The sequence below is a fragment of the Leptosomus discolor genome, chromosome 9, assembly GCF_034619465.1.
Source record: "Leptosomus discolor isolate bLepDis1 chromosome 9, bLepDis1.hap2, whole genome shotgun sequence".
NCBI lineage: Eukaryota > Metazoa > Chordata > Aves > Leptosomiformes > Leptosomidae > Leptosomus > Leptosomus discolor.
Window position 1 is genome coordinate 14,490,696 of NC_141399.1, and position 24,653 is coordinate 14,515,348.

General features: G+C 64.4%; 3 protein-coding genes across 3 annotated transcripts; all 3 read right to left on the reverse strand.

Annotated features, from left to right (window-relative positions):
• Window positions 1-940: 940 nt before the first annotated feature.
• On the reverse strand, window positions 941-5,597 carry LOC147414864 (metabotropic glutamate receptor 2-like). The gene is made up of 5 exons (XM_086470643.1): window positions 5,365-5,597; window positions 4,887-5,275; window positions 2,608-3,662; window positions 1,569-1,743; window positions 941-1,014 (listed from the first exon to the last, which is right to left on the reverse strand). Exons 1-5 carry the CDS (start codon window positions 5,595-5,597, stop codon window positions 941-943), a joined length of 1,926 nt encoding a protein of 641 aa, XP_086326769.1.
• Window positions 5,598-6,697: 1,100 nt separating this feature from the next.
• LOC147414865 (N-alpha-acetyltransferase 80-like) lies at window positions 6,698-7,432 on the reverse strand. The gene has a single exon (XM_086470644.1). The coding sequence runs from the start codon at window positions 7,430-7,432 to the stop codon at window positions 6,698-6,700; it is 735 nt and encodes a 244-aa protein (XP_086326770.1).
• Window positions 7,433-20,924: 13,492 nt separating this feature from the next.
• LOC147414866 (metabotropic glutamate receptor 2-like) lies at window positions 20,925-23,866 on the reverse strand. Its single transcript, XM_086470645.1, has 3 exons — window positions 23,700-23,866; window positions 23,222-23,625; window positions 20,925-22,000 (listed from the first exon to the last, which is right to left on the reverse strand). The coding sequence occupies exons 1-3, from the start codon at window positions 23,864-23,866 to the stop codon at window positions 20,925-20,927; spliced, it is 1,647 nt and encodes a 548-aa protein (XP_086326771.1).
• Between the last annotated feature and the right edge of the window lie 787 nt (window positions 23,867-24,653).

Sequence of the window (24,653 nt, forward strand, 5' to 3'; positions counted from 1 at the left end):
AAAAACAACAAACCACTTTATTTACATAAATTACAAAAAAAGAAAATCACACTCTTGCTCACAGAAAAAACTCTACTCTTAAAAACTTGGTTGGGCTCCAATATCTTGGTCCTGTTACTCACTCTCAGGCCCTGCCCCACCCCTAGGGCTCTGGGGGGTAGCGGGCGTTTGCCCCCGCTCCTGCCCTGTCGCCCAGGAAGGGGCGCGAAGCACTATGCACAGCGAGGGGAGGGATGGAGGGGGCTTGGGGCCGGCCCGGCAGAGCTCGGCGGCTTTCCTGGGGCCGGCAACAAGGAGGAAAAGGTGAAACTGCAAAGTGCCGGGGGCAAGGGTGACATGGGGCACGGCTTGGGCTTGGCACGAGGGGGTGATGGGAAAGGCCCCACAGCAGCAAAGGGGTGGGCGATGGGACGAGGGCTGTGGGTGGGCGATGCGGGAGGGGCGAGGGCGGCGTGTGCCGGCACAGGGCTCGGCATGGAGGGCGCAGGAGGCGCGGCGCGGCTCGGTGCAAGCGAAGCGCGAGTTGTTGCAACGTGGCTGGGTGAGAGGGAGCTGGGTCGCGCACCATGGCTCGGTGCGAGGGCCAGGGGCTGTGCACCAGGGCTGGGTGCAAGGGGGGACGTGCCCTGCAGCTCGGTGCCAGGGCGGGGGGAAGGGCATTCGCCATGGCTCGGTGCGGGTGACTCGGAGGGATGTTCTCCATAGCTCGGGACAGGGGACAGGGGACGTGTAACGTGGCTCGGTGCGAGGGCAGGGTGACGCGTACCGTGACCCCACGCGGGGCATGTGTCGCTTGTGCTGGGGCAGGGGCTGAGCCTCCCGGCTGCCTCTGGCGCCTGAGCGGGCCGTGCCGGGGGCGTTGCTCTCCCTGGGCAGGGAGCCGGGGGACAGTGCGGCCGCGGGCAGGAGCGGCAGCACCACTGCCTGGCCCCCGTCCTCTTCACAAGGATGACGTCGTGGAGTCCACCACCTCGCGGCCGTTGCACACCGTGGGCACGTGCTGCGAGGCCGAGCCTGACCGGGAAGGCAGCAGTCAGGGGCAGGTTGGGGTCTGGCAGCAGCACCGCCCCAGGGCATCCCACTGCGGTGGGTGATGGGCACCCAGGGAGCTGCATCCCCAGGGTGGCCACAGCCCCTGAGGCTGGGGTGGAGGGGGCCTGGGGTGGCCATGTGCCCCCAGGGCAGTGCCAGGCACCTGTGGCAGCTGAATCCCCAGGGCTGGGGCGGAGGGTGCCCAGGACAACCATGTCATGTACGCCTATGCCCCCCACCCCAGGACTGGGGTGGAGAAGGCTGGGGGTGGCCATGTCCCCTCAGGGCAATGATGGGCCGCTGGGAGCAGTGCCCCCCTGGCAGGCCATGCTGCAGCCTTGGGGCTTGCAGCCACGGGAGGGGGGATCGGGACAGGGATGACCCACAGGAGACACAGCATCCTCCAGCCCCCCATTTCCAGCCACGCCCTACCCTGCACCCCACTTTCCTTCAGGGGCCCATGCTGGGGTGCTCCCGCCTCCCCTGCCAGGAAGGGGGTGCGGCCCCCAGCCCTTCCCCAGCCCCACCGTGCTCACCGTGGGACTGGCTGGCGCTGGCGGCCACCACGCTGAACCGAGTGGTGCCCGCACGGTGGCTGGCCACGTTCTTCTGTGGCTGGAAGAGTATGATGTGGAGCTTGGGGGTGAAGAGGCAGCCAAGGACCACGGTGCCGCTGAGGCTCACTGAGATGCACATGGTGGTGGTCTGGACCTGGAGACAGGGGTGGGCGTCAGCTGCTCCTGCCACCAGCTCTTTGCCCAGAGAGGGGCAGGACGAAGCCCTCGCTGTGACACCGGCCAGAGGCTGCTGCCTGCACCCCATAGGGACATCCCACCCCACACCAGGTCCCTCCATCAGGGCAGACCTGCTGGAGAACCACGGGCAGAGGACGGGCGCTTCCCTGACACCCTGAGCAGCACGTCCAGCCTTGCCAACGTGCTGCTTTGGGGCACTGCCCGGGGCCGGAGCCTGGCACCCCCCGCCCTGGTGCCAGAGGACACAGGTCCTCTCTGAAAGCCCCCAACTGCAACTGTGCCCACCAAGTCTGGCAAGAGCATGTCTGGACACCCTTGCCAGGGGTTGAGGTGATGCAGGGTGCACCTCATGCTCCCCAGTCCCTGGCCCCGCTTGGCTCCCCAGGGACTGTGCTGGCCCTGGGGCTGGCATCCATGCCCTGGTGGGGCGGGGTGTCTGGATGGGCCAGGGGCTGTCTCATGCCTTCGCGTCATGAGGCTGAAGGACGGCAATCGCTCCTCCATGGTCAGGTTGGGGAGTCTCTGGAGGTCTCAGGGCTGTTGCCCGTTCTCAGCCTGACAAGGGTGGGCGTTCTCCGTTGGGGGGCGAGGGTGTGCCTTCTCCCCAGGACTCATTCCCCCCTCAGCCACAACCCTTCATCCACCCTTCACCTGGTCCCTAACACCCCAATGCAGAGGAGACCATCACCAGGTCCATGGCCAAAGACCCTTCCCCAGGCCCACGCATCTCCTAGCCACAAACCCCGTGGGGCTCAACTCGCCAGGACCGCTCAGATCAAGCCCTACTAGAGATGCTCCCCCACAGTGCTCAGGCTCTTACTCGGTAGTCGCTGGAGGTCACGTAGAAGATGGGCAGGAAGGCCAGCCAGGTCGTGTACATGGTGAACCCGATGAACTTGGCCTGGTTGAAGTTTTCGGGGCATTTCCGTGTCTTGAAGGCATAGACCGTGCAGAGGACAATCAAGAGGACGTTGTAGGTGAGCGAAATGAGCACGTTGGAGTCGCGGTTGTTGCACTTGAGGGTGACTATGTACCTCTTGCCAGGCTCGGTCTCCTTGCCTGTGCCAGGGGTCTCCACCAGCAGCCAGATGATGACGATGATCAGCTGGCAAGAGACGAGGGCCATGCAGATGACCACCTGCGATGTGGGGCTTATGAACCGGGGGCGCTGGACCCCCTCCTTCACACCGCTGAAGATCCTGGCGATGCGATTCGTCTTGGTCAAGAGGGCCGAATAGCAGACAGCGAAGGATGTGCCCAGCCCCAGGCGCCGAAGCGTGCACACCTCGGTGGAGGGCTTTGCGATGAAGATGAAGGTCATGCTGTAGCACATGAGCACCCCGGTCAGGAGAATGTAGCAGAGCTCCCGGCCAGAGGCCTTCACGATGGGGGTGTCGTTGTTCTTCATGAAGACTCCGAAAACAAAGAGGGTGGAGATGAAACCCAGGCAAGAGACAGTGACGGGACCGATGGCCCAGACGTCCTTCCAGCGGATGTACTCTTGGGGCAACTCGTAGCAGCCATTCAGGGTCTCGTTGGGCCAGTAACCGAGACCGCAGTCCATGCAGGTGAACTCATCCAGCAAGTACTCGTAGGGCTGGCAGGGGATGCAGATCCAGCAGCAGATGTCTCCGGGCTGCATGCTCTTTATCTCATTCTTCTTGCAGGGGTCGCTGCACTGGGACACAGGGATGGAGGTCTCAGCCCACGGGATGAGGGTGGTGTTGAGGATGAGCCCCTCAGCCCAGTAGCCCACCTGCTGGTACCGATACTGCCCGTCCATGTGGTGATAGTTGAAGATGTTGTAGCGCCCGATCCCATCACCGTAGCGGTCAAATCGAACGATGCTCTTGGTGTCTGCTGGCCTGAACGGAGCTGGAGGGAGGAGAAGGGGAGACAGTCACTGCCGTGGGGCAGGGGAGTGCTCGCTCCCAGCAGGGAGTCTGGGCTCCTTTAAAGGGCCACATCCCACCACGGCCAAGCCAAATGTCCAACCTGTTCCCTGCCCTCACTCTCGTACTTGCTGCCTATGCACACGTTAGCAGCCGGAAAGCAAAGGCGGAGCACTACCTGCCCACGTGCCTGTCCTGGGTTACAGTGTAAAATGTGCCAAAAGGAAAAATATTCTATTACCATCTTCAGGAGCTGTTGAGACCAGGTGGGGCGGTGCTCCCTGCCTCCCCCCTCTGGACTATCTCCTGTCAATGGGCACAACAATGCCTTATCGCCTGACCCAGAGATAACTCGCTCCTGGGCTATCTCCTGTTAATGGCCCATCAAGGAACTGCCTCACGACTCCCCATCCTAGTGTGAGATGCTCCGCCCGGGGAGGGGGGGGAAGGAGCCAAGCAGTCCATGCCAAATAAAAACGGAGATTTTGAACACCCTAGCAGCCTTTTCTTCCACTGGATTCCCAGAGGAGCTTTTTCCCCCCCACTGGAGTTCCAGAGGACAAGAGCTACCTACCTACCACTGGACCTTTGGAGGAAGACCAGACTCTTTTACCTGATTGCTGCTTCCACAGAACTACACCCACCACTTCAGGAGGACGGCAGCCAGCATCTTGTTGGACTGCTACTGCCACCCTAACAGGGTGTCAGGTTGTATTCCTGACTCTGTCAGTGTAAACCTGTGGGTTGTTTGCTTTTTCCCTGCCTTGTGTTATATATATATATATATTAGTAAAGAACTGTTATTCCTATTCCCCATATCTTTGCCTGAAGGCCCGTTAATTTCAAAATTATAATAATTTGGGGGGAAGGGGGTTGCACTTTCCATTTCAAGGGAGGCTCCTGCCTTCCTCCACAGACACCTGTCTTTTCAAACCAAGACAGTGCCTAAGAGCCTGGCAGCCCCAGCCAGCTCTGCGGGGGCAAAGTGGGGGCTTCTGCAGCCACCGTGGCTCTCAGTGGCACCTGGCTAGCTGGGCTCAGCCCAAGTCACAGAGGACATGCTTCTAATTCACCCCAAAGCAGGTGGGTTCCCTGATCAAGGGTGTGGTTCCAGTTTAATCCCTGAAACGTGAATAAATCACAACGCTTGCAAGTGAGGTCTCCAAGGACCCATGTTCTTGGAGGGTCTTTGTGGGGCTGGTCCCACCCAGCTGCAGCAGGATGGAGTTGGTCACCACCTTCTCCACACTGAGGACAGGCGGCCTGCGTTTCCCCAACAAGGGTGATGGTGGGCTGTTGGCATCCTGGGACAACCACAGCCCACAGCACAGGGGTCCCCAGGTGTGGGCAGGCTGGAGCAGAAGCGTGTCCTCCATCAGAGGGTGGGCGGCCTGCTCAAACTCCCGCTGGGCCAGCCGGAGCTGCTGCCGTGCCGGCAGGAGGCCAGGCCGGGCCCGCACCCACTGCTCTGAGGCTGCCCAGTAGATCCGCTTGGCCCCCCAGTTTTGGGCCCAGAGGGGCCTCCACTCCTCCCAGTCCACCACTGCCAGGCCGTGGAAAGCGGGGCGCAGGAGGAGGTGGATGTCCCTGGCCACCCTGGTGAGGTGGGCGCTGAGGGGGACCCGCTGGGGGATGCCCTGTTATGGGGGACGCCCTGCTGCGACAGGTAGGGGTACAGCCCAAACTTATTCTTGTAGAAGACGGTGATGTTCTGGCCGGCAAAGCGGCCACGCTGGTTCTCCACGATGCCATAGTTGCCAAGGGGCAGCCCCATGCCAAAGCGGCGCTGGCAGCGGCCGGTGGGGATGTTCCACACCACGGTGAAGGGCTGGCCACCCACCAAGGATTCTGGTGCTGGACTCTCCCCGCCAGCCATGCCCAGCATCAGGCAGGCCCACAGCACCAGCCCCAGCCCCATCCTGTGTTGCCAGCTGCCCACGGGGCCAGCACCCTGCAGGGAAAGGAGAGCGGCAGGGGTGAGGCGGCAGGGCGCAGCAGGCACCTCGGCCGTGCTGGCGCTGCCGCCCTGGCACACTGTGGGCTACGATTGGCCACAGGGGCTGGGCTGCCCCGCAGGCATGGGCTGCCTGCCCCAAAATCCCACGGGACTCAAGCAAACTTGGGGGTTTCAGACACCTCCTGCCAGAGCACCACCATGGCGTGGCTCTGGTGAGGCACTGCAAACTGCTGACCCCGGTGCCTCAGTTTCCTGCTGGCTCCTAGCCCTGCCTGTAGCGGGGGGCACCATGACCCCCTTCGCTATTTTGCAGCAGGGTCTAGCCAGGCTGGGTGCCCTGCTGAGGGACTGAGCCCCCTGAGAGGCGTGGCAGAGCCAAAGGGGCAGCTCTGCCCCCTCAGGCCAGGTGCCCCTGTCCGGTGCCAGCCAGCTCCCCGGGGTGAGAGGATTAGGCAGGGGATGGGCCCGGGGGCTGTGTGACGCAGCAAGGATGGTGCTAATCCCCCGGCGTGGAACCCAACTGCTCTCCCTGACCTTCTCATTCCCATGCCTTCGGCCCTCATGACTGCCGGCTGCCTTGGGGGGGCCCTAGCCGCCTGCCCCCTCACAGTGCAGAGCAGGGGACCCTGCAGCCCACACCACCCTGCCCTACTCCCCCTGGTGCCCCTCCAGCCATCACATGCCTCAGTTTCCCCAGGCTGCTCAGTGGCGAGTGGCAGCCACATTGGCGGACAGTGTGTCATCAGCCCCAGCTGCCCCACAGCAAGTCCCCTGCGTGGAGGAGACACTGGTGGGACCAGGCAGCGCTCCTGGGACCAGTCCCAACCCCAGAGCCTAGGGTAGGCCTGGCTCCCTGCCATGCTGGTGGTCCCGGGGCCCCGGCCAGGCGAGCTAGGGACTAGGTGGGAGCAGTCAGTGTGCCTGGGCTGGGCAGGGCAGCGTGTGGGGACCGCTTCCCCACCAGCCCCTACACAAGCAACGGGGCCAGGGCAAACCAGGGAGGCTGGGGGAGCTGGTGCCAGCTCCAAAGAATGGCAGGCAGCCCCTGCCCACACTGCTTTTCATCGCTGGCTCGGGGCCCCAGCCCCTCCCATGTCCTTCTTCATCCAGAAGATGGGCAGCCCTTTGGCATCACGGTAGGGGGTCTCCAGGAGGCTCTGCCCACTGCTCTCGGCCAGGACTCCCCTCGCCCAGACCACGGTTGGCGCGGGAGGGGGGGCAGCAGGCGGTGGGAGGGGAGGCGCGGGAGCGGACGTCACCCTTGGCCTGGTGGTGGTGGCAGTGCCAGGAGCGGTGGAGAAGAGCCGCAGCACCTCAGTGGGTATGGCGGGGCTGAGGAAGGCCACGCTCTGCACCGGCTTGCCCAGGATGAAGCCCAGGTGGGCGTAGAAGTGCTGCTTGTCGTGGGTGGTGAGGTGCAGGCAGCTAAAACCTTGGGCCCGGGCCCACCGCTCAGTGGCCCCCATCAGCCGCCGCCCGTAGCCCTGGCCCCGCAGCGCCCGGGCCAACACCACGCTCTCCACAAAGGGGTCGTGGGGATGGCCAGCCACGTGGGAGAGCCGGACGTGGCCCACAAGCTGGCAGGGACCGTCCCGGGCAGTGGGGACCTCGGCAGGGCCCCGGCTCCGCAGCAGCAGCAGGCAGGCGGGGAAGGCATCTGAGGAGCGCCGGAGCATGTGGAGCCGCGACGCCCGGCTCTTCCCCCACTCCTCGCCCAGCAGCTCGGCGCAGGCCTCCAGCAGCTCTGGCCTCTGGTGCAGGGCGACCAGGCTGAGCTCCTCTGACACAGAGCCCATTCTTCTCACTGATGGGAGACCAAGCAGGCCACAGCTTAGAGGCAGCAGGGGGACAGACCGTGTGTGTGTGTGTCCCGGCCCAGCACTGGTGCAGGCGCAGCTCCCCAGTGGCAGGGCCAGATGGGTTTACGGGGGTCAGCAGTGGGTCCGAGGTTGGACAACAGCACAGCGGTGCATGGTGCCGGCTCCAGGCACCCATGCTGTGAGACTCGTGGGCAGATCTGGCACTGCCGAGCCGGCAGAGGGGCAGGGCAGAAGGCACAGGGCTGGCCTTGCCCCTTCCCCAGCTCCTGCCATCTCAGCACCCGCCCGAGACCAGTCAGTTCGTCACACAAGCGGCCCAACCTGCTAGAGAAGGCTGCAACACCATGGAGCTGAGCAGGCCCCAGCCATGCTGCTGTGGTGTGGGGGCTCAGGGGGGCCCTGCCAGCCTCTGAGAGGACGGAAGCCCCTGCCACAACCAGAGAATGGCAGGGATCCCTCTCCTGGCCCGGCAGCCATTTCTCTGGCAAAGGAGAAGCTGCAGGCAGTGGGCAGGAGGAACCGCCATGCTGGCTTATTGGCTAGGGTTGGGCAAACCCCACTTCCCCCTCTGGCACATGGAGGGCCTGGTTCTGCTCCCCGCACCCTTCGGGTGCCTCCCAAAGTCACCCCCAAACCTCCAAGACCCCTGACGCCCAGCCCACACTCCCCACTTCAGAGGCCAGGCAGTGCCCTACCTGCACCCTCAGGCGGGTGACACTTTTCCTCCTGTCTCCCCAGCAAACCCACGCCAGGACCTTGCCAGCACCCCCCTCCGCACTGCGTGGGGGTCGTCCCCCCCGTGGAGGGAGAAGCCCCCCCTCTCCCAACGCCTGCCCTCTGCCTGCGTCTTCCTGCCAAGCTTCGCCCACCCCGGTGCTCAGTTCTCCCCCTGCCTGCCTCTCTCCAGCCCCAGCCCAGGGGCACGGGGCTGCCCACCCTGCCTCTCGCTCACCCTGCTCACATCACCCTGCTCACACTCACTCACCCTGCCTGCTGCTGCCGGCTCCCGCGCCCTCGCTGCCTGCGCCGCGGGAAGCAGCCCCGGCTCATGGCCAACCGCAGCGCCGGGTTCTGCTTCCCCGCCGTGCGTGACACGTCTGTCCAGGGCCCCACACGGCCCTCCCCCGCCCCGGTACCCCGCCCCCCCATCACTCCAAACCACACTGCACCCACACATGCTGCGCAAACCGCAACGGCACCACGCAGCTCATCACTGCCCACACCCCACGCTGCACCTCCTGAACGCACGGCCCCCACCCCAGCACTGACCAGCACTGACCCCAGCACTGGTCCAGCACTGACCCATCAAGGATCCCATCATCGACCTCATCATTGACGCATCGCTCACCCAATCGCAGACCCATCACCGACCTCATCACTAACCCCATCGCCGACCTCACCACTGGCTCACCCCTGGCCCATCGCTGACACCGTCAGTGACCCCAGCGCTGGCCCATCACCATAACCCTCTCTCCCGGCCCCCTTCCCCTTCCTTCTCCTCCCGCTCCCCCGGCCCCGGCCCGCCCGTACCGATCTCCGGGCCCCGCCGCCACTTCCGCCCTCGAAGGCCCACTTGCGCCCCGGCCACGTCGCTTCGCCCCAACCGCGCCCCCTGGCGCCCGGGGGCCGCGTCCCCTCGCCCCCCGCATTTCTGCCTCTGCGCCTTGCGGCGGGGCGCTGGGTCGAGCGGGGCGCCGCCATGGCCTGCCCCTGCCCCCGGGCCTCTCGCCCCCCCTCCCGCCCGGCCCCGCACACCGGCTCCTCTGTGCCCACGCCACCTCCTGCCCGGCCCCGCCGCCGCCGGGGCGCCGCCGCCGCCCCTCCCCCAGCACCCCGAGCCGGGCCCCCGCGCCCCCTCGGGCGGCCTCGTGCGCCCTCCCGGGCGCAGCCGTCACCAGGGGACACGGCGTCCCCAACAACCGCGGGTCCCGGTAGTTGAGCGCACGGCAGGGCGTCCGGCAGGGCGTCCGGCGTCCCTGGGTGCTCGCCGGCCTTCGAGCGAAGGGAGCCCCGCGGGCCTCGGCCCGGACCTCGTCCGGCGAGAGCGAAGAGCCTCGGCGTGCCTGAGGGGCTGCGGGCGGAGCCGCGGCTCGGCCCGGCCGCAGTTGGGGCCGGCGCCTGGCCCCGGGAGCGAGAGGACAGCGGGGTCCCGGGGACAAGGAAGGTGCCCGCCGCACAGACGAACCCAGTCCCGTAGCGGGAGGAGGAGGAGGCGGGAGCCCGTCCTGTTCCCCGGGGTGAGGAGGGCTTCGTGGGGCTCTGGGGCAGCAGGAGGGCTTGTGGGGAGGGGCTTAGGAGGGGGACGCTGGGCCACTTGCTGACCGGGTGGTGCGGGGTCCCCTTCACCCCTTTCCTCTCGCACTGCTGCAGGATGGAGAGGAGAACCGTCAGCCACCCCAAGCAGGCCTGGGAGGAGGACGGAGATGCCCCAGCTCCCAGGCCCGGGCTGGAGCCCATCAATACATGCAAGGTCCGGCCACTGCAGGCAGGTGAGCGGGCAGGCCCTGAGGACGGGGGGCTGCCCACCCTGCCCTGTCCTGTCCTGTCCTGTCCCGTCCCAAGCTCACATCCCTCCCTTGATGGACAGCAAGTGAGGACAAGATTTTTTTTTCCCCTTCTTGTTGCACACCGGGTAATGGACCCTGCTCGAGGGACAACAGAGCCAGGCAGGTAGCTGGGCTCCCCCGGCCCAGGGGCCCGGCAGCCAGCCCTGTCGTGGCATCCCTGGGACAGGGACCATCCCTGTCCCCTGGTGCCAGCACATCCCTCACCCAGGCACGAAGGGGCCCCCTCCCCGTGCTGCCCTTCAGCATCATGCGCTTGCCCCTGGGGCATACAGAGGACACGGAGCCCCAGCCCTGAGCCAGGGGTGGTGACATCCCCGGGAGCTGGGCAGAGGGTTCAGGTTTTCCACCCTGCCGGCCCCCCAGCACTGCCTGCTCTCTCGTGGCCAGATCCGTGGTGCTTCGGCTTGGCTGAGCCCACTGAGGGAGAGAAGAGCCTGATCATCATCCAAGCCTTCCTCTGGAGCAGACCAAAGGTATCCATGGCCAATTCGACAAGGCTGCGCCCGCGTCTCCTGGCCGGTCTTTCTGCCCCCGTCCCGTGCTCAGAAGGTGCTGGGGGCCGTGCTGGGCCCGTCCCAGCTGTCTGTCCCCCCTGACGCTGTCTGTCCACCTGTTCTCTCCCTGGCTGACAGCAAGAGGCCCAGAAGCTGAGGTTTCTGGCCAGTGTCTGCACCGTCTGCAGCACCACCGCAGTGGGCTCGGTCACAGGGAACACACTTTCTTTATGCTGGCTGGAGGTGATGAAGGCCATCGAGGTGAGGGGCTGGCCAGGCAGGCTGGGGCAGGGGCAGCGGGAGGCGGCAGAGCCTTGGGGGCAGGAGAGGGCTCGGCCGGGCAGGGGGGAGAGGCTGAGCGCTGCTCTGGGTCTCCATCCTTGGAGATGCTCCAAAGCCACCTGCGTGGCCCGGCTGGAGCCAGGGCTTGCACCCGACGCCGTTTGTGGGTCTCTTGGCCAGCCGGCGTCTCTGTGATGGGCACGGCCCTTCTTGCCATGGGGCTTGGGACCACCGGGTGCTGGGTGGGGAGGGAGCGCCAGGATGAGGGCAGCCAGGCTCTGAGAGCCGCGCAGGCTCTCGCTGGGCAAAGGAGACTGCCCGTCCCAAGCCATGCCACCCTGCTGTGCTCCCCAGGTGGTGCTGCAAGATGAGCCTGCTGACCACTTGGACACCACGGTGCGGCAGCAAGCCGCGCTGGCCATCGCCTCCATGAGGTACCTGCCCCAGCCCCCAGCTTGGCCTCCCCCGTGCTGGGCGATCCCAACGGCACTGGTCCCAGGTGGGGGACATCACCAGTCCCGGGTCTGAGAGGGACGCAGACAGCAGAGCAGGGGGTGCCACGGAGTTTTCCCCACAAAGGGGAGTGTTGGTGTCATGGGGGGGGGTTAAGATGTCCCCGTGCCATGGGGGGGGATCAGCCCAGGTCTCCAGCCCTGGAGCCTGCCTCCTCCCAAGAGCTGGGTCCCAAGAGCACCTCTCTGTCCCTGCAGCAGAGTGGGGCTGCTTCCACAGGAGAAGAGCAGCAGCCTCCTCCACACCTGCTTCTGCAGCGTCTTCCACCTGCCTCCGCTGGACACCCAGGGCCCCGAGGCTTCCCTCTACTCCAAGGTATGCCACGAGGTGAACCACGGGGAGCTCCCCTGCTCCGAGGCCCCTTCCTGGGCACTGCAGGGCCACGGCCGCCCCCCTCCCCTCCCCCCCTCGGCTTCCAGCTTTGCCCGCAAGACTCTGTTCCCCTTGCAGACCCTGGCCGCTGTGGACAGCATGCTGCAGGTGCTGGTGCGCAGTGCTGGCACCCTTGGCATCTTGGAGCTGCAGAACATCTTGCAGGTCTGGCCTTGGCACAGGGTCCCTGTGGGCAGTGACCCCCAGCTTGAGCAGTGCCCCCCGCAGTGCCTGGTGAAAGGAGGGAGGCAGGGAACATCCCTCCTTCCCCGCCACGCACCCCCCCCCCCCGCCCCCAGCCCCTGGCTACTGCCAGGGCCCCTTCTCCCCCCGCCCCAGCCCACCCCGCCCCTGCAGCCTTGCCCCGCTGCCCAACCTGCCCAACGCTCCCTCCCAGCTGGACCCGCCTGGCGGGCAAGGGGAGCCCAGCCCTGGGGCTTTCCTCCTCCGGCTTCACCACGGGCCACATCCCAGAGCCCCAAGCACAGGTCCCCAGGGAGGGGTTCACCCCAAAGCCTTGGGGTCCTTGGGTGGGGGGTGGAGGGACATTTCTTGGCGGGGGGTGAGCGGAAGGCAGCAGAGGCAGCAGCAGGAGCGGGATGTGGCGACCTGCCTGGCTGCAGCAGGTTGCTGCGAGGGTCAAGAAGGACACGTGCGCCACCCCCGGCACTGCCCCGCAGCAAGCCTGGCCGTGCCGTGCCGTGCCGTGCCGTGCCACCTCCCTGGCTCACCAGCAGCTTTTCTCCTCCCAGCTCCTGCTGCCCTTCACCAGTTCCAAGCTGAAAGTGGTTCAGGAGAGGGCCATGGCACGGATTGGCAGGCTGGTCAACTTCGTCACCACCTACCCCGGGCTGGAGGTACCGTGCTCCTGGTCTGGGCAGCCCCAGTGCCCTATCCCTGTGTCCCTGAGCCCCAGCACCTCCTGGGGAAGCCAGGCACCCAGTCAGCAGGAGGTTGGGAGCAGGGGGCTTTGCCCTGCCCCTGTCCTGTCCATGCTCTCTCCCAGGGCAGGGCGGGGCTGCCCTGGGCACAGGCAAGAACCTGGGTCTGGCAGCCCTGCCCTGCTCTGGGCTGCTGCCCGGCTGCTCTGGGAGCAGCTGGGGCTCACCCTGTGCCTGGGCTCACCTTGTGCCCATGCTGCCTCTCTTCCCTCAGGTCTGCCCCTGCTTTGCACAAGGCACGGTCCCTGAACATCAGTGCTCCCAGAGCCACCAGTTTGTGATGCTGGGGAAGCTGGTGGGGCACGTCACCCTCTGCTGCACCCGCGAGGACGAGGGGACCCGCCGCGAGGCTGCAGAAGCTCTCCAGCACCTGCACACTTTTGTCCTGCAGCAGAGAAGTAAGAGAAGGCGTGTTGGGCTGGGTCTCCCCAGGCACGGGCAGCCAGGGGCCGCTCTCCTTGGCGAGAGAAAGCCCCATCCCACCTGCCTGCCTGCCCGCAGTCTGAAAAGCCATTTCCCCTCACCCCTGCTTGCAATAGCCCTGGACCCTCCCCGAGTACCTGCTCCCTGGCTCTGGCCGGGTGCCCTCTTTCCTTGCCAGCCGCTTTTCTGCCTGACGCTCTCAGACTGCGCCCCTAGCTCTGCACCCTCTCTCTGAGCACCCCGGCTTTGCTCTTCCCCAGGCAGGTGCCCCCAGCTGCAGGACACAACGCAGCTGAAGCTCCAGGAGGGCTGGCAGGCGAGGCAGGTCTGGAAGCTTTCGCAAACCATCTACACCACCAAAATCTTCTCGGTAAGAAGTGCCTTCAGTTCCTGGCTCGGCGGGGGGGGGCGCGGGGCGGTCAGTGGGAGTGAAGGGACACCCGATGCACGGGGATGACGGAGGTTTGTGCTGTTCCCGAGTGGGAGCTGGGCAAAGGCCCCCAGCAAGCTCCGGTTCCCTATGGGACCCTGACCGCCACTGTCACTCTCCTCCCCAGCGCAGCCTGGCTCTGTGTCCCCCTCTCGCTGCACAGCCGAGATGCTCTGGGTGACACTCGAGGTGACAAATGTCCCCTCCTCTCCTTCCTCCCTCAGATGTTCATGGAATACCTCCAGCCCTCCGACCGGGCAGACATCATCCTCATGGCCTTTGAGAACTTGAAAGCCCGAAGCACCTACAGCATCTGCATGGCTGCCGACATGGTGAACGCCCTTGTGGAGAACTCTGCCTTCCAGCTGGCAGGCGTGAGTAGCCTGTGGGTGGCATGGCTGGTGCTCCAGCCCACCGGGGCACTGGCTGGCGTCCTGGCTCTGTGCCTGGCCAGCACTGACGCCTTCTCAAGCTGCCATACTGCAGCAGGAATGGAAGCAGCTCCCAGTGGGAGCTGGGGAAACGGCCGCGCTCGCCCTGCTGACGTCCCCACTCCCACCTGCGTCTCCCCTCCAGGTGTCCAACATTGTGGGGGCCATCTACACAAACCGTCCCTCTGTCAAGGTGAGGTCAGCCCTCAAGAGCCTGGACAATGCCCTGCTGGTGCTGACGAGAAAATACCCCAGAACAGTGGTGACCAGCCTGCTGCAATGCTCTCCAACGTGCACTCGGTACGAAGCCCACCAGCCTTTGGGGCTCCTCTCACACTGGGAGAGAGAGGGGCCCCAAGACCCTCCCGAGGGACTTCAGCCCGGCCATCCTCTGGGGTGCCCCCGCTGACAGTGCCCTGGCTCTCCGCAGCGTCGCCGTGGCCATGTGGAAGGCAATGGTCTCCAAGCCCCAGGCTGCAAAGAAGGTGCTGCGGAAGCTGCTCGGCATGTTAACGAACCGGTCCTTGCACGAGACCTCCACCTCCACCACCACCAACCCGCGCATCCTCTCCCTGGCTGTGAGTTGCTGGATGAGGCCTTGCTGACCTTCAGGGCTGCTCTCAGTTGTCCGGGGCCCCCGCTCCCCTTCCCTGCCCACCGCAAGCCTTGACCTTCCCAGGGTCATCTCGGTGTCTGGGTGTCTTCTGCAGGCAGCCAGGGCGGTGAGCAAGATCCTCCTGCTGTCCACCAGCCTGCCTGTGGAAGCCATTTTCCCCCAGCTTTTCCTGGCGCTGCTTTTCCAAGTGTCATTCGCCATGAAGCTGACGCTGCAGGAGAGGGACATCTTCTGGAAGCAGCACCAAGAGGACCTGCTCGCTCTCATCAGGTGCTCCATCGCTGTTCTCTCACCCCTGCCAGCCACCTGGAGCCAAGCCAGGGGTCCCGGTGGGAGCTGAGCATTTCTCCTTCTGCAGATCTGTGGTGCAGTCCCTGAAAGTGCTGCTCTGCAGGATGGGCTTTGAGAGCCAGCTGCTGGCCATTGAGGCACAGGGTGGCTGGGATGCCCTGCTCCGCACTGAAACCCACCTGACAGGAGTGTGTGTCGTGGCCAGGTGAGAGCCCCTTCTCCCCACTCCTTGGGGACGGGGCACCCCCTGCCACCCTCTCCGTGGGGGCTCGATGGCAGGGGCACCTCCGTTGCTCGGAGAAAGTGCTGCAGACTGGTGACGTCCAGACCGGTGCAAACCCCCAAGAGACGCGCCTGCCTGGCTCAGGCCTGATGGCACCTCCTTCCCCCGCCAGGGAGATGATGAAGACCCCAAGACCCCTGCGCTCCACCCTCTTCTGCCATCTGGAAGAGCTCCTCAGCATGGAGGACCCCACCTGGGAGATGGTTGCCATGGTCTTCTTCGTCGAGGTGAGCCTGGTGGCAGTGCTCCAAGCTGCCTCCGGCACGTGGCTCTCCCACGTCCACCGCTGCGGGGGCAGCTGGGGCGGCGGGTGGGCTCTGCTTGGTGCCATGGAGGAGCAGGCGACCAAGCAGTGCGGTGTGGTGTGGGGCACGGGGACTGTCCGCAATCCCCACCGCCTCTGTCCGGGCGTCCTTGCCCTGAGCTGATGGTCGGAGCCAGCACCGCACCTCGCCAGCTCCCGCCGCGCGTGTTTCAGATGCTGGACTGCACCGACTGCAGTGAAGAGCTTGACCGTGCCCTGGAAATCTTCCCCGTGTACCTGCAGAGCCAGTGCCTGGGGATGCCCAGCCTGGTGCTCCGGGCAATCTTGAGGCTCACTGAGAGGCCTGATGCGGTGAGCAGGGGACAGCCGGGACGGCAGCCCAGGGTGGAGCAGCGGGCAGTGGGGAACGCGGTGGCTTGGGCTTTTCTTGGAACTGGGAGCTGTGCCGGCTGCTGCCAGCTCTCCTGCCTCACTGGCCCTCTGTGCCGTGGCTGTGGCGTGCGAGGAGAGAGGGGCAGCAGTGCCGAGGGGAATGGGCTTCCACGGCCAGCACATCCCAGCAGAGATGCTGGCGAAGAGCGACCAGCCCGAGCGTGGGGTCTGCAGAGGCTGGCCATGGGGTGCTGAGCCCTGGGGGGAAAGGCAGTGGCCACGGCGGGGGCTATCGGCAGCTCGGGCAGCTTTCCAGGCAGCACCGCTCCCCCGCCAGCCTGCCCCGGGGTTCGGGAGGAGAAGGGGGCAGCTGAGGGGCTAGCAAGGAGCCGGTGCTCCCTGTCCTCCCCCTCCGCACCCTGCTCTTCCCACGGCCGTGCCGGTGAGCCCTGTCTGCTGGGACCTCGCACTCGCAACCCAGGCTTCCTGCTGAGAAGCCAGCAGGGAGGCTGGTGTTCGCGGAGAGGGTTTTCACCCCTTGATCGGTCGCTGCTTTACAAAACGGAGGTGCTGTGTCTCGCACAGGCAAGGAGAAGCCTCGTTCTGCTGCCGTGCGTCGTGGAGCAGCTGCAGAGCGGTGACAGCGATGCCAGCGCCGCAGCCCTGGGCGTGCTCAGCAACATGCTCCGGCTGCTGGAGGGGAAGATGCTCAGCCTCACTGCCCTGGTGCTGGCTGAAAAGCTCCGGCCACTCTTTGATGACGTAAGGCTAGGGGAGAGCCCTGTGCCCCCCTCAGCGGGCACCTCCACTCGTGCCTCCCACCACAGCCCCTGTGCTCCGCAGGGGGGTGCTTTGCTCCGCAGCCCCCAGAGCCCATTGCTGCCCTCGGTGGCTCCCTGCTGTGTCCCAACCCCCCCCACGCGGCCTCACCCGGCTCAGCCTCAGCCTCCCTGCCACAGGGGGGGACGGTGGCAGGATGGTGGCGGGTGTGCTGAGCCCCGTTGATGCGCGCCCCGCCCCGGCAGCATCTCCCGGCCCCCAGGGTGTCTCCCTCTCTGGGCCCTGGCCCTGGCGATCCCAGCCCCCCTGGGCAGACCTTCTGCATGCTGCAGCTCGCTCCCTTTTGAAGCAGGGCTGCCTGCAGCTGCTTTGGGGACATCCAGCTCAATGCCAGCCCCTTGCTTGCCATGGGCTTGGGGCTGAGGTCCTCCTCCCCTCCTCCCCCAGGAGTCAGACACCGTGCGGGAGCTCTCCATCCGTCTCTTCCGAGACGCAATGGATATCGTGGTGGGCGCTGAAAAGCAGAAGATGAAGAAGGAGGTGTGGGACAGCCTGCTGCCACTGCTCCTTCACATGCATGACCAGGACAAGAGTGTGGCCAAGGTGGGATTGCCAACCTGACCGGGCCTTTGGGCAGGGCAATGCTGACACTGGACCCTTCAAACGGGTGTCATCGTGAGGTCTAGCTTGCTGAGTCCCTAGGAGCAGGCAGAGCCCCCCTCCCAGCCCACTGCTGCCTTTCTCCTCCTGCTGCCCAAGTGGATGGGGAGGTGGGTCTCTTTCCCACCCAGCCCCCTCCACACAGTCCCTGGCATGAGTCCCTGCAGCCCCAGAGCCTGGGCTACGGCTCCGCAGCAGCCTGGGGCCACCAAGGCCAAAACACCGAAGGCCCAATGGGCTTGGAGCCAGAGAGGGTGGCTGCCCTTCTCTTCCCCCGCGGTGCCGAACCTGGTGGCAGCACCAGTCCCCCGCTGGTGCATCTTCTCTGCACGGGCCGGGACAAGCTCTGAGCCCTGCCAAGAGCGGGGACACAGGGTCCTGTGCCCCCAGTGCTGATGGTGGCCTCTCTGCTGCTCACCAGGCCTCCCAGGAAGCCCTCGCCAGCGCTGGCCGGCTCCTGAAGTGGGGGCAGCTGGTGCAGCTGGCTGAGACTGCACAGGCCTGGAGGATCAGCGAGTGCCTGGTAAGCGCAGCCCCAACACCCCGGGGACTGGCCCTGGGCGAGCCCTGCCCCATGCCCGGCGCGGGGGACTGAGGACTGTGCCCTCGTGGCCGAACGCACCCTCCCGGAGCAGGCTCTGCTCCAGGCTGTCCTCAGCCCCGGGGTCTCAAAAGGGACCCTGCCCCCGGGATAGCACCCCAGCATTCCTGGGGAACCCTCTGCTCCCTCTGAAGCCTGATGCCACACGGCAGGGAGCTCGGAAGGTCCTGCCGGGAGGGAGAAGGGTGGTCCTGGGTGAGGGCATGGCCCGACTGGGGGGCAGCTCTGCACCAGCCCTGCACCCTTCTCTCTCCAGCTGGCCAGGAAGAAGAGCAAGGCCAAGGACTACCTGCACCAGAGCCAACCCTACCTGCAGAGCCCGCAGGAGCCCCTGCGGCAGGAGGCTGTCAGGTTCATCGGTGAGCCGGGAGCCCCGGGGTTCCTCCCTCCCCTACGTCCCGGTGTCCCGGCACAGGACCTGTGGGGCACCCCTTCAGCCCCTCCCACCCCCGCCTGTGTAGGTGGGGCTGGCGGGAGGGAGGCTCATCCATCCCCTCCCTGATGCTGCACCCTGGCCTCAGCCCTCCCCGGGGAGCTGTGCAGCCAGCCCCAACACGCTCTGTCCCCCCAGGGCTCGTTGGACGGCACATGGATGGGCACAAGAACGTGCAGTACGTCACCAAGGGTGAGTCAGGGCAGCGGGGAGGAGGAAGGACCCCGGCATGGAGCTTCCCCCCCAGCCCGGCCAAGGGGGGCTCTGCTCCCAGTGCGTCTCTGGGGAGGGGGGTGTTTCTGGACGGGGGGTGTTCCTGACCAGCAGCCTCCAGCTGAGCCATCTGTCCCCTGGCTCTCTCCTGGCCCTGGCAATCAGGGGGTGCAATGTACCCTGCCTGGAGGGAGGGGACAGGGCTGTCGCCTCACCTCTGCTACTTTGTCCCCACAGTCCTTCAAGGCGCAAGGGAAGATGCCAGCCCCCTGGTCTCCTCCCTGGCCACTCAGACCGTCCTCATCCTCGAAGGACAAAGGCTCAACCTCCAACGGTGGACCTCATGGCTGCCGAGGGCATGGATGAGGTGGCGCTCGGCGCCCGGCAGCCACTCCGCTCAGGCGGAGGCGAAGCAACGTCCCCAACCCTAGGACGCCCTGCAGGCTGGGGTGTCTCCTCTCCCAAAGTCCGACAGGAGAGAAGACACCTCGGCCCCACAGGAGCCGGCATCCTCCGGCGCGTGGCAGGATGGCTGCTTTTCCCAGCGGTCCAGGGCAGCGCCTGCCCACATGCTTCGTCTTTGCCACAAAGCACCGGCTGCTCCGCTGGGCTGCAAAGGGGAGGAAAGGAGAAGCCCAAGGCAGAGCCGCAGCCGAAGCTGAAACCGAAGCCTTCCCTCCCCTCTCCAGGGCCACGTTAGAAGGAATTACTTTTGCTGCCTTCCACCGTCCAAGGAGCCTGTGCTGCCTCGGGCTGATGTGGCCGAGGCCGGGAGCTACCAAGCCACTGATGCTCTGGCTCTGGCAGCATCGTCCCCTCCACGTCCCCAGCACGAGGGGCAGCTCTGCCTCCTGCCCGCGCCACCCATCCCCCCCAGCCCTGCAACCGCTCCTGCCCGCAGACATTGCAAGTCACGAGAGCAACAGGAAGAGGTCGCAGGTGGAAACCAAGCTCTGCGCGGAGCCTTTGAGCAGTCTCCAAAAGGGAGACCCCCCGCCGGCAGGCAGCAGCCCCACACACCGCCCCCCCGGCTGTAGGATGTGCGGGGCACGCACCGTGACCCTCCAGCTGCTTGTCCCCGGTCGCCTCGCAGGGAGCGGCCGAAGGGTGTGCCCGCTGCCCTTCCGCTCCGCCCCACGTGCCAAGGAGAAAAGAGACGGACCGCGCAGCATCCAGTTTCGGCAAAGCACAAAAGCCGGCTTCAGCTCTTCGGAGCATCACCAGGCCAGAGCCTCAGCACCCGCTGCCCCCTGCAGAGCCAAGGACAGGTCCCTGGGACCCCCCAGAGGACGTGGGATGGCACCAGAGGCTGCGCCCTGCAGCTGGTGTCCCCGAGGCGCAGAACGAGCTGACTGAGATTTTGGGAAGCAGCCACCTGCAAGCGCCTGCACATCTTTACTGGGTACCGCGACGCCGTCTTGGTGAGTCGGGGGAATGGGCCGCGATGGCTGCGGGGCTGGGCAAGCACGTCCTCCCGGTGCCCCTCACTGCTGTGCCTGTGTCCGTCCGTCCGCAGGGTCTGTCGTTCTGGAAGGGCACGCACCAGCTGTACAGCGCCTCCCACGACCGCTGCGTCAAGGTCTGGAACGTGGCAGAGAACGCATACGTGGAGACCCTGTCAGAGCCGCGGGGACCTCGCTGACCCTGCCACCGCGGGATGTGCCGGGGGGAGGCGAGGCAGCAGAGGGAGGGCCGTGCTCGCCGCAGCTGCGTGCCACCTCCTCCTCCAGGTTCGGGCACCAGGGCGTCATCACGGGGCTGGACAGCCTGAGCCAGGAGTGCTGTGTGACGGCGGGAGGACGGGACGGCACCGTGCGGCTCTGGAGGACGGGCGCTTCCCTGACACCCTGAGCAGCACGTCCAGCCTTGCCAACGTGCTGCTTTGGGGCACTGCCCGGGGCCGGAGCCTGGCACCCCCCGCCCTGGTGCCAGAGGACACAGGTCCTCTCTGAAAGCCCCCAACTGCAACTGTGCCCACCAAGTCTGGCAAGAACATGTCTGGACACCCTTGCCAGGGGTTGAGGTGATGCAGGGTGCACCTCATGCTCCACAGTCCCTGGCCCCGCTTGGCTCCCCAGGGACTGTGCTGGCCCTGGGGCTGGCATCCATGCCCTGGTGGGGCGGGGTGTCTGGATGGGCCAGGGGCTGTCTCATGCCTTCGCGTCATGAGGCTGAAGGACGGCAATCGCTCCTCCATGGTCAGGTTGGGGAGTCTCTGGAGGTCTCAGGGCTGTTGCCCGTTCTCAGCCTGACAAGGGTGGGCGTTCTCCGTTGGGGGGCGAGGGTGTGCCTTCTCCCCAGGACTCATTCCCCCCTCAGCCACAACCCTTCATCCACCCTTCACCTGGTCCCTAACACCCCAATGCAGAGGAGACCATCACCAGGTCCATGGCCAAAGACCCTTCCCCAGGCCCACGCATCTCCTAGCCACAAACCCCGTGGGGCTCAACTCGCCAGGACCGCTCAGATCAAGCCCTACTAGAGATGCTCCCCCACAGTGCTCAGGCTCTTACTCGGTAGTCGCTGGAGGTCACGTAGAAGATGGGCAGGAAGGCCAGCCAGATGATGCAGGTCGTGTACATGGTGAACCCGATGAATTTGGCCTGGTTGAAGTTTTCGGGGCATTTCCGTGTCTTGAAGGCATAGACCGTGCAGAGGACAATCAAGAGGACGTTGTAGGTGAGCGAAATGAGTACATTGGAGTCGCGGTTGTTGCACTTGAGGGTGACTATGTACCTCTTGCCAGGCTCGGTCTCCTTGCCTGTGCCAGGGGTCTCCACCAGCAGCCAGATCATGACGATGATCAGCTGGCAAGAGATGAGGGCCATGCAGATGACCACCTGCGATGTGGGGCTTATGAACCGGGGGCGCTGGACCCCCTCCTTCACACCGCTGAAGATCCTGGCGATGCGATTCGTCTTGGTCAAGAGGGCCGAATAGCAGACAGCGAAGGATGTGCCCAGCCCCAGGCGCCGAAGCGTGCACACCTCGGTGGAGGGCTTTGCGATGAAGATGAAGGTCATGCTGTAGCACATGAGCACCCCGGTCAGGAGAATGTAGCAGAGCTCCCGGCCAGAGGCCTTCACGATGGGGGTGTCGTTGTTCTTCATGAAGACTCCGAAAACAAAGAGGGTGGAGATGAAACCCAGGCAAGAGACAGTGACGGGACCGATGGCCCAGACGTCCTTCCAGCGGATGTACTCTTGGGGCAACTCGTAGCAGCCATTCAGGGTCTCGTTGGGCCAGTAACCGAGACCGCAGTCCATGCAGGTGAACTCATCCAGCAAGTACTCGTAGGGCTGGCAGGGGATGCAGATCCAGCAGCAGATGTCTCCGGGCTGCATGCTCTTTATCTCATTCCTCTTGCAGGGGTCGCTGCACTGGGACACAGGGATGGAGGTCTCAGCCCACGGGATGAGGGTGGCGTTGAGGATGAGCCCCTCAGCCCAGTAGCCCACCTGCTGGTACCGATACTGCCCGTCCATGTGGTGATAGTTGAAGATGTTGTAGCGCCCGATCCCATCACCGTAGCGGTCAACTCGAACGATGCTCTTGGTGTCTGCTGGCCTGAACGGAGCTGGAGGGAGGAGAAAGGGAGACAGTCACTGCCGTGGGGCAGGGGAGTGCTCGCTCCCAGCAGGGAGTCTGGGCTCCTTTAAAGGGCCACATCCCACCACGGCCAAGCCAAATGTCCAACCTGTTCCCTGCCCTCACTCTCGTACTTGCTGCCTATGCACACGTTAGCAGCCGGAAAGCAAAGGCGGAGCACTACCTGCCCGCGTGCCTGTCCTGGGTTACAGTGTAAAATGTGCCAAAAGGAAAAATATTCTATTACCATCTTCAGGAGCTGTTGAGACCAGGTGGGGCGGTGCTCCCTGCCTCCCCCCTCTGGACTATCTCCTGTCAATAGGCACAACAATGCCTTATCGCCTGACCCAGAGATAACTCGCTCCTGGGCTATCTCCTGTTAATGGCCCATCAAGGAACTGCCTCACGACTCCCCATCCTATTGTGAGATGCTCCGCCCGGGGAGGGGGGGAAGGAGCCAAGCAGTCCATGCCAAATAAAAACGGAGATTTTGAACACCCTAGCAGCCTTTTCTTCCACTGGATTCCCAGAGGAGCTTTTTCCCCCCCACTGGAGTTCCAGAGGACAAGAGCTACCTACCTACCACTGGACCTTCGGAGGAAGACCAGACTCTTTTACCTGATTGCTGCTTCCACAGAACTACACCCATCACTTCAGGAGGACGGCAGCCAGCATCTTGTCGGACTGCTACTGCCACCCTAACAGGGTGTCAGGTTGTATTCCTGACTCTGTCAGTGTAAACCAGTGGGTTGTTTGCTTTTTCCCTGCCTTGTGTTATATATATATATATTAGTAAAGAACTGTTATTCCTATTCCCCATATCTTTGCCTGAAGGTCCGTTAATTTCAAAATTATACTAATTTGGGGGGAAGGGGGTTGCACTTTCCATTTCAAGGGAGGCTCCTGCCTTCCTCCACAGACACCTGTCTTTTCAAACCAAGACAGTGCCTAAGAGCCTGGCAGCCCCAGCCAGCTCTGCGGGGGCAAAGTGGGGGCTTCTGCAGCCACCGTGACTCTCAGTGGCACCTGGCTAGCTGGGCTCAGCCCAAGTCACAGAGGACATGCTTCTAATTCACCCCAAAGCAGGTGGGTTCCCTGATCAAGGGTGTGGTTCCAGTTTAATCCCTGAAACGTGAATAAATCACAACGCTTGCAAGTGAGGTCTCCAAGGACCCATGTTCTTGGAGGGTCTTTGTGGGGCTGGTCCCACCCAGCTGCAGCAGGATGGAGTTGGTCACCACCTTCTCCACACTGAGGACAGGCGGCCTGCGTTTCCCCAACAAGGGTGATGGTGGGCTGTTGGCATCCTGGGACAACCACAGCCCACAGCACAGGGGTCCCCAGGTGTGGGCAGGCTGGAGCAGAAGCGTGTCCTCCATCAGAGGGTGGGCGGCCTGCTCAAACTCCCGCTGGGCCAGCCGGAGCTGCTGCCGTGCCGGCAGGAGGCCAGGCCGGGCCCGCACCCACTGCTCTGAGGCTGCCCAGTAGATCCGCTTGGCCCCCCAGTTTTGGGCCCAGAGGGGCCTCCACTCCTCCCAGTCCACCACTGCCAGGCCGTGGAAAGCGGGGCGCAGGAGGAGGTGGATGTCCCTGGCCACCCTGGTGAGGTGGGCGCTGAGGGGGACCCGCTGGGGGATGCCCCGTTATGGGGGACGCCCTGCTGCGACAGGTAGGGGTACAGCCCAAACTTATTCTTGTAGAAGACGGTGATGTTCTGGCCGGCAAAGCGGCCACGCTGGTTCTCCACGATGCCATAGTTGCCAAGGGGCAGCCCCATGCCAAAGCGGCGCTGGCAGCGGCCGGTGGGGATGTTCCACACCACGGTGAAGGGCTGGCCACCTGTAATAAGTAACATGTTGTGCTTTGTTCATTAAACCTGTATGGGAGGGTATGGATGAAAGATTTATGGGCTCACAAGAAGACTTGATAGCTCAACCGAAGGACATTCGGCAAAGTAAACAAGACCCGTGGCTGAAGGGGTTGAATAATCACATTCTTGCATAAGTTCACCCACAGGGCAACGAGGAAGACCCTCAGCCTTCATCCTTACGACCACCAGGAGGTAGAAAAAGACCCCCTAGCAACAGAAGGAGTATGCGCAGAGTATCGCCCTGATTGCGACATCACCCTGATTGTGACGTCGCGAATACAGAAAATGAGACTGTATATAATGTGCTTACACGAGGCGGGAAGTTGCGAGCCGTTGGCGGAGCGCAGACTCCCCGGCCGCCCAGCGCTGCCTTTGCTCTTGTTCGCTTGCTAATATAATAAAATTCGCATTGGATTTTGACACTTTAAATTGTCCGTGTCTCTACCTATCACAATTTGGTGCCGTGACTCGGATCGCGACTAGATTGTGGCCTGCAGCTGCATTGGGGAGGCGCCCCGCCATCTGGCGGCCCCTGCAGCCCTCAGGTCGCTTCTGTCTCGACCGACGAACCTAAATTGAACACTGAGCAAAGGAGAACCGGTAACCCTGTAATCTTTGTGCACGAAGCTCCGAACGAAGACGCAGGACGCGTGAGTATAGGCCGGGAATCCGTTCGGTTTGGGTTGGGTATCCTGGGGCACGGTGTATGAGACGTCCTGCCAGGGCGAAGTGAGTGCGGACCCTCTAGTAGTGCGTTTCTCGTAGCCTGCGA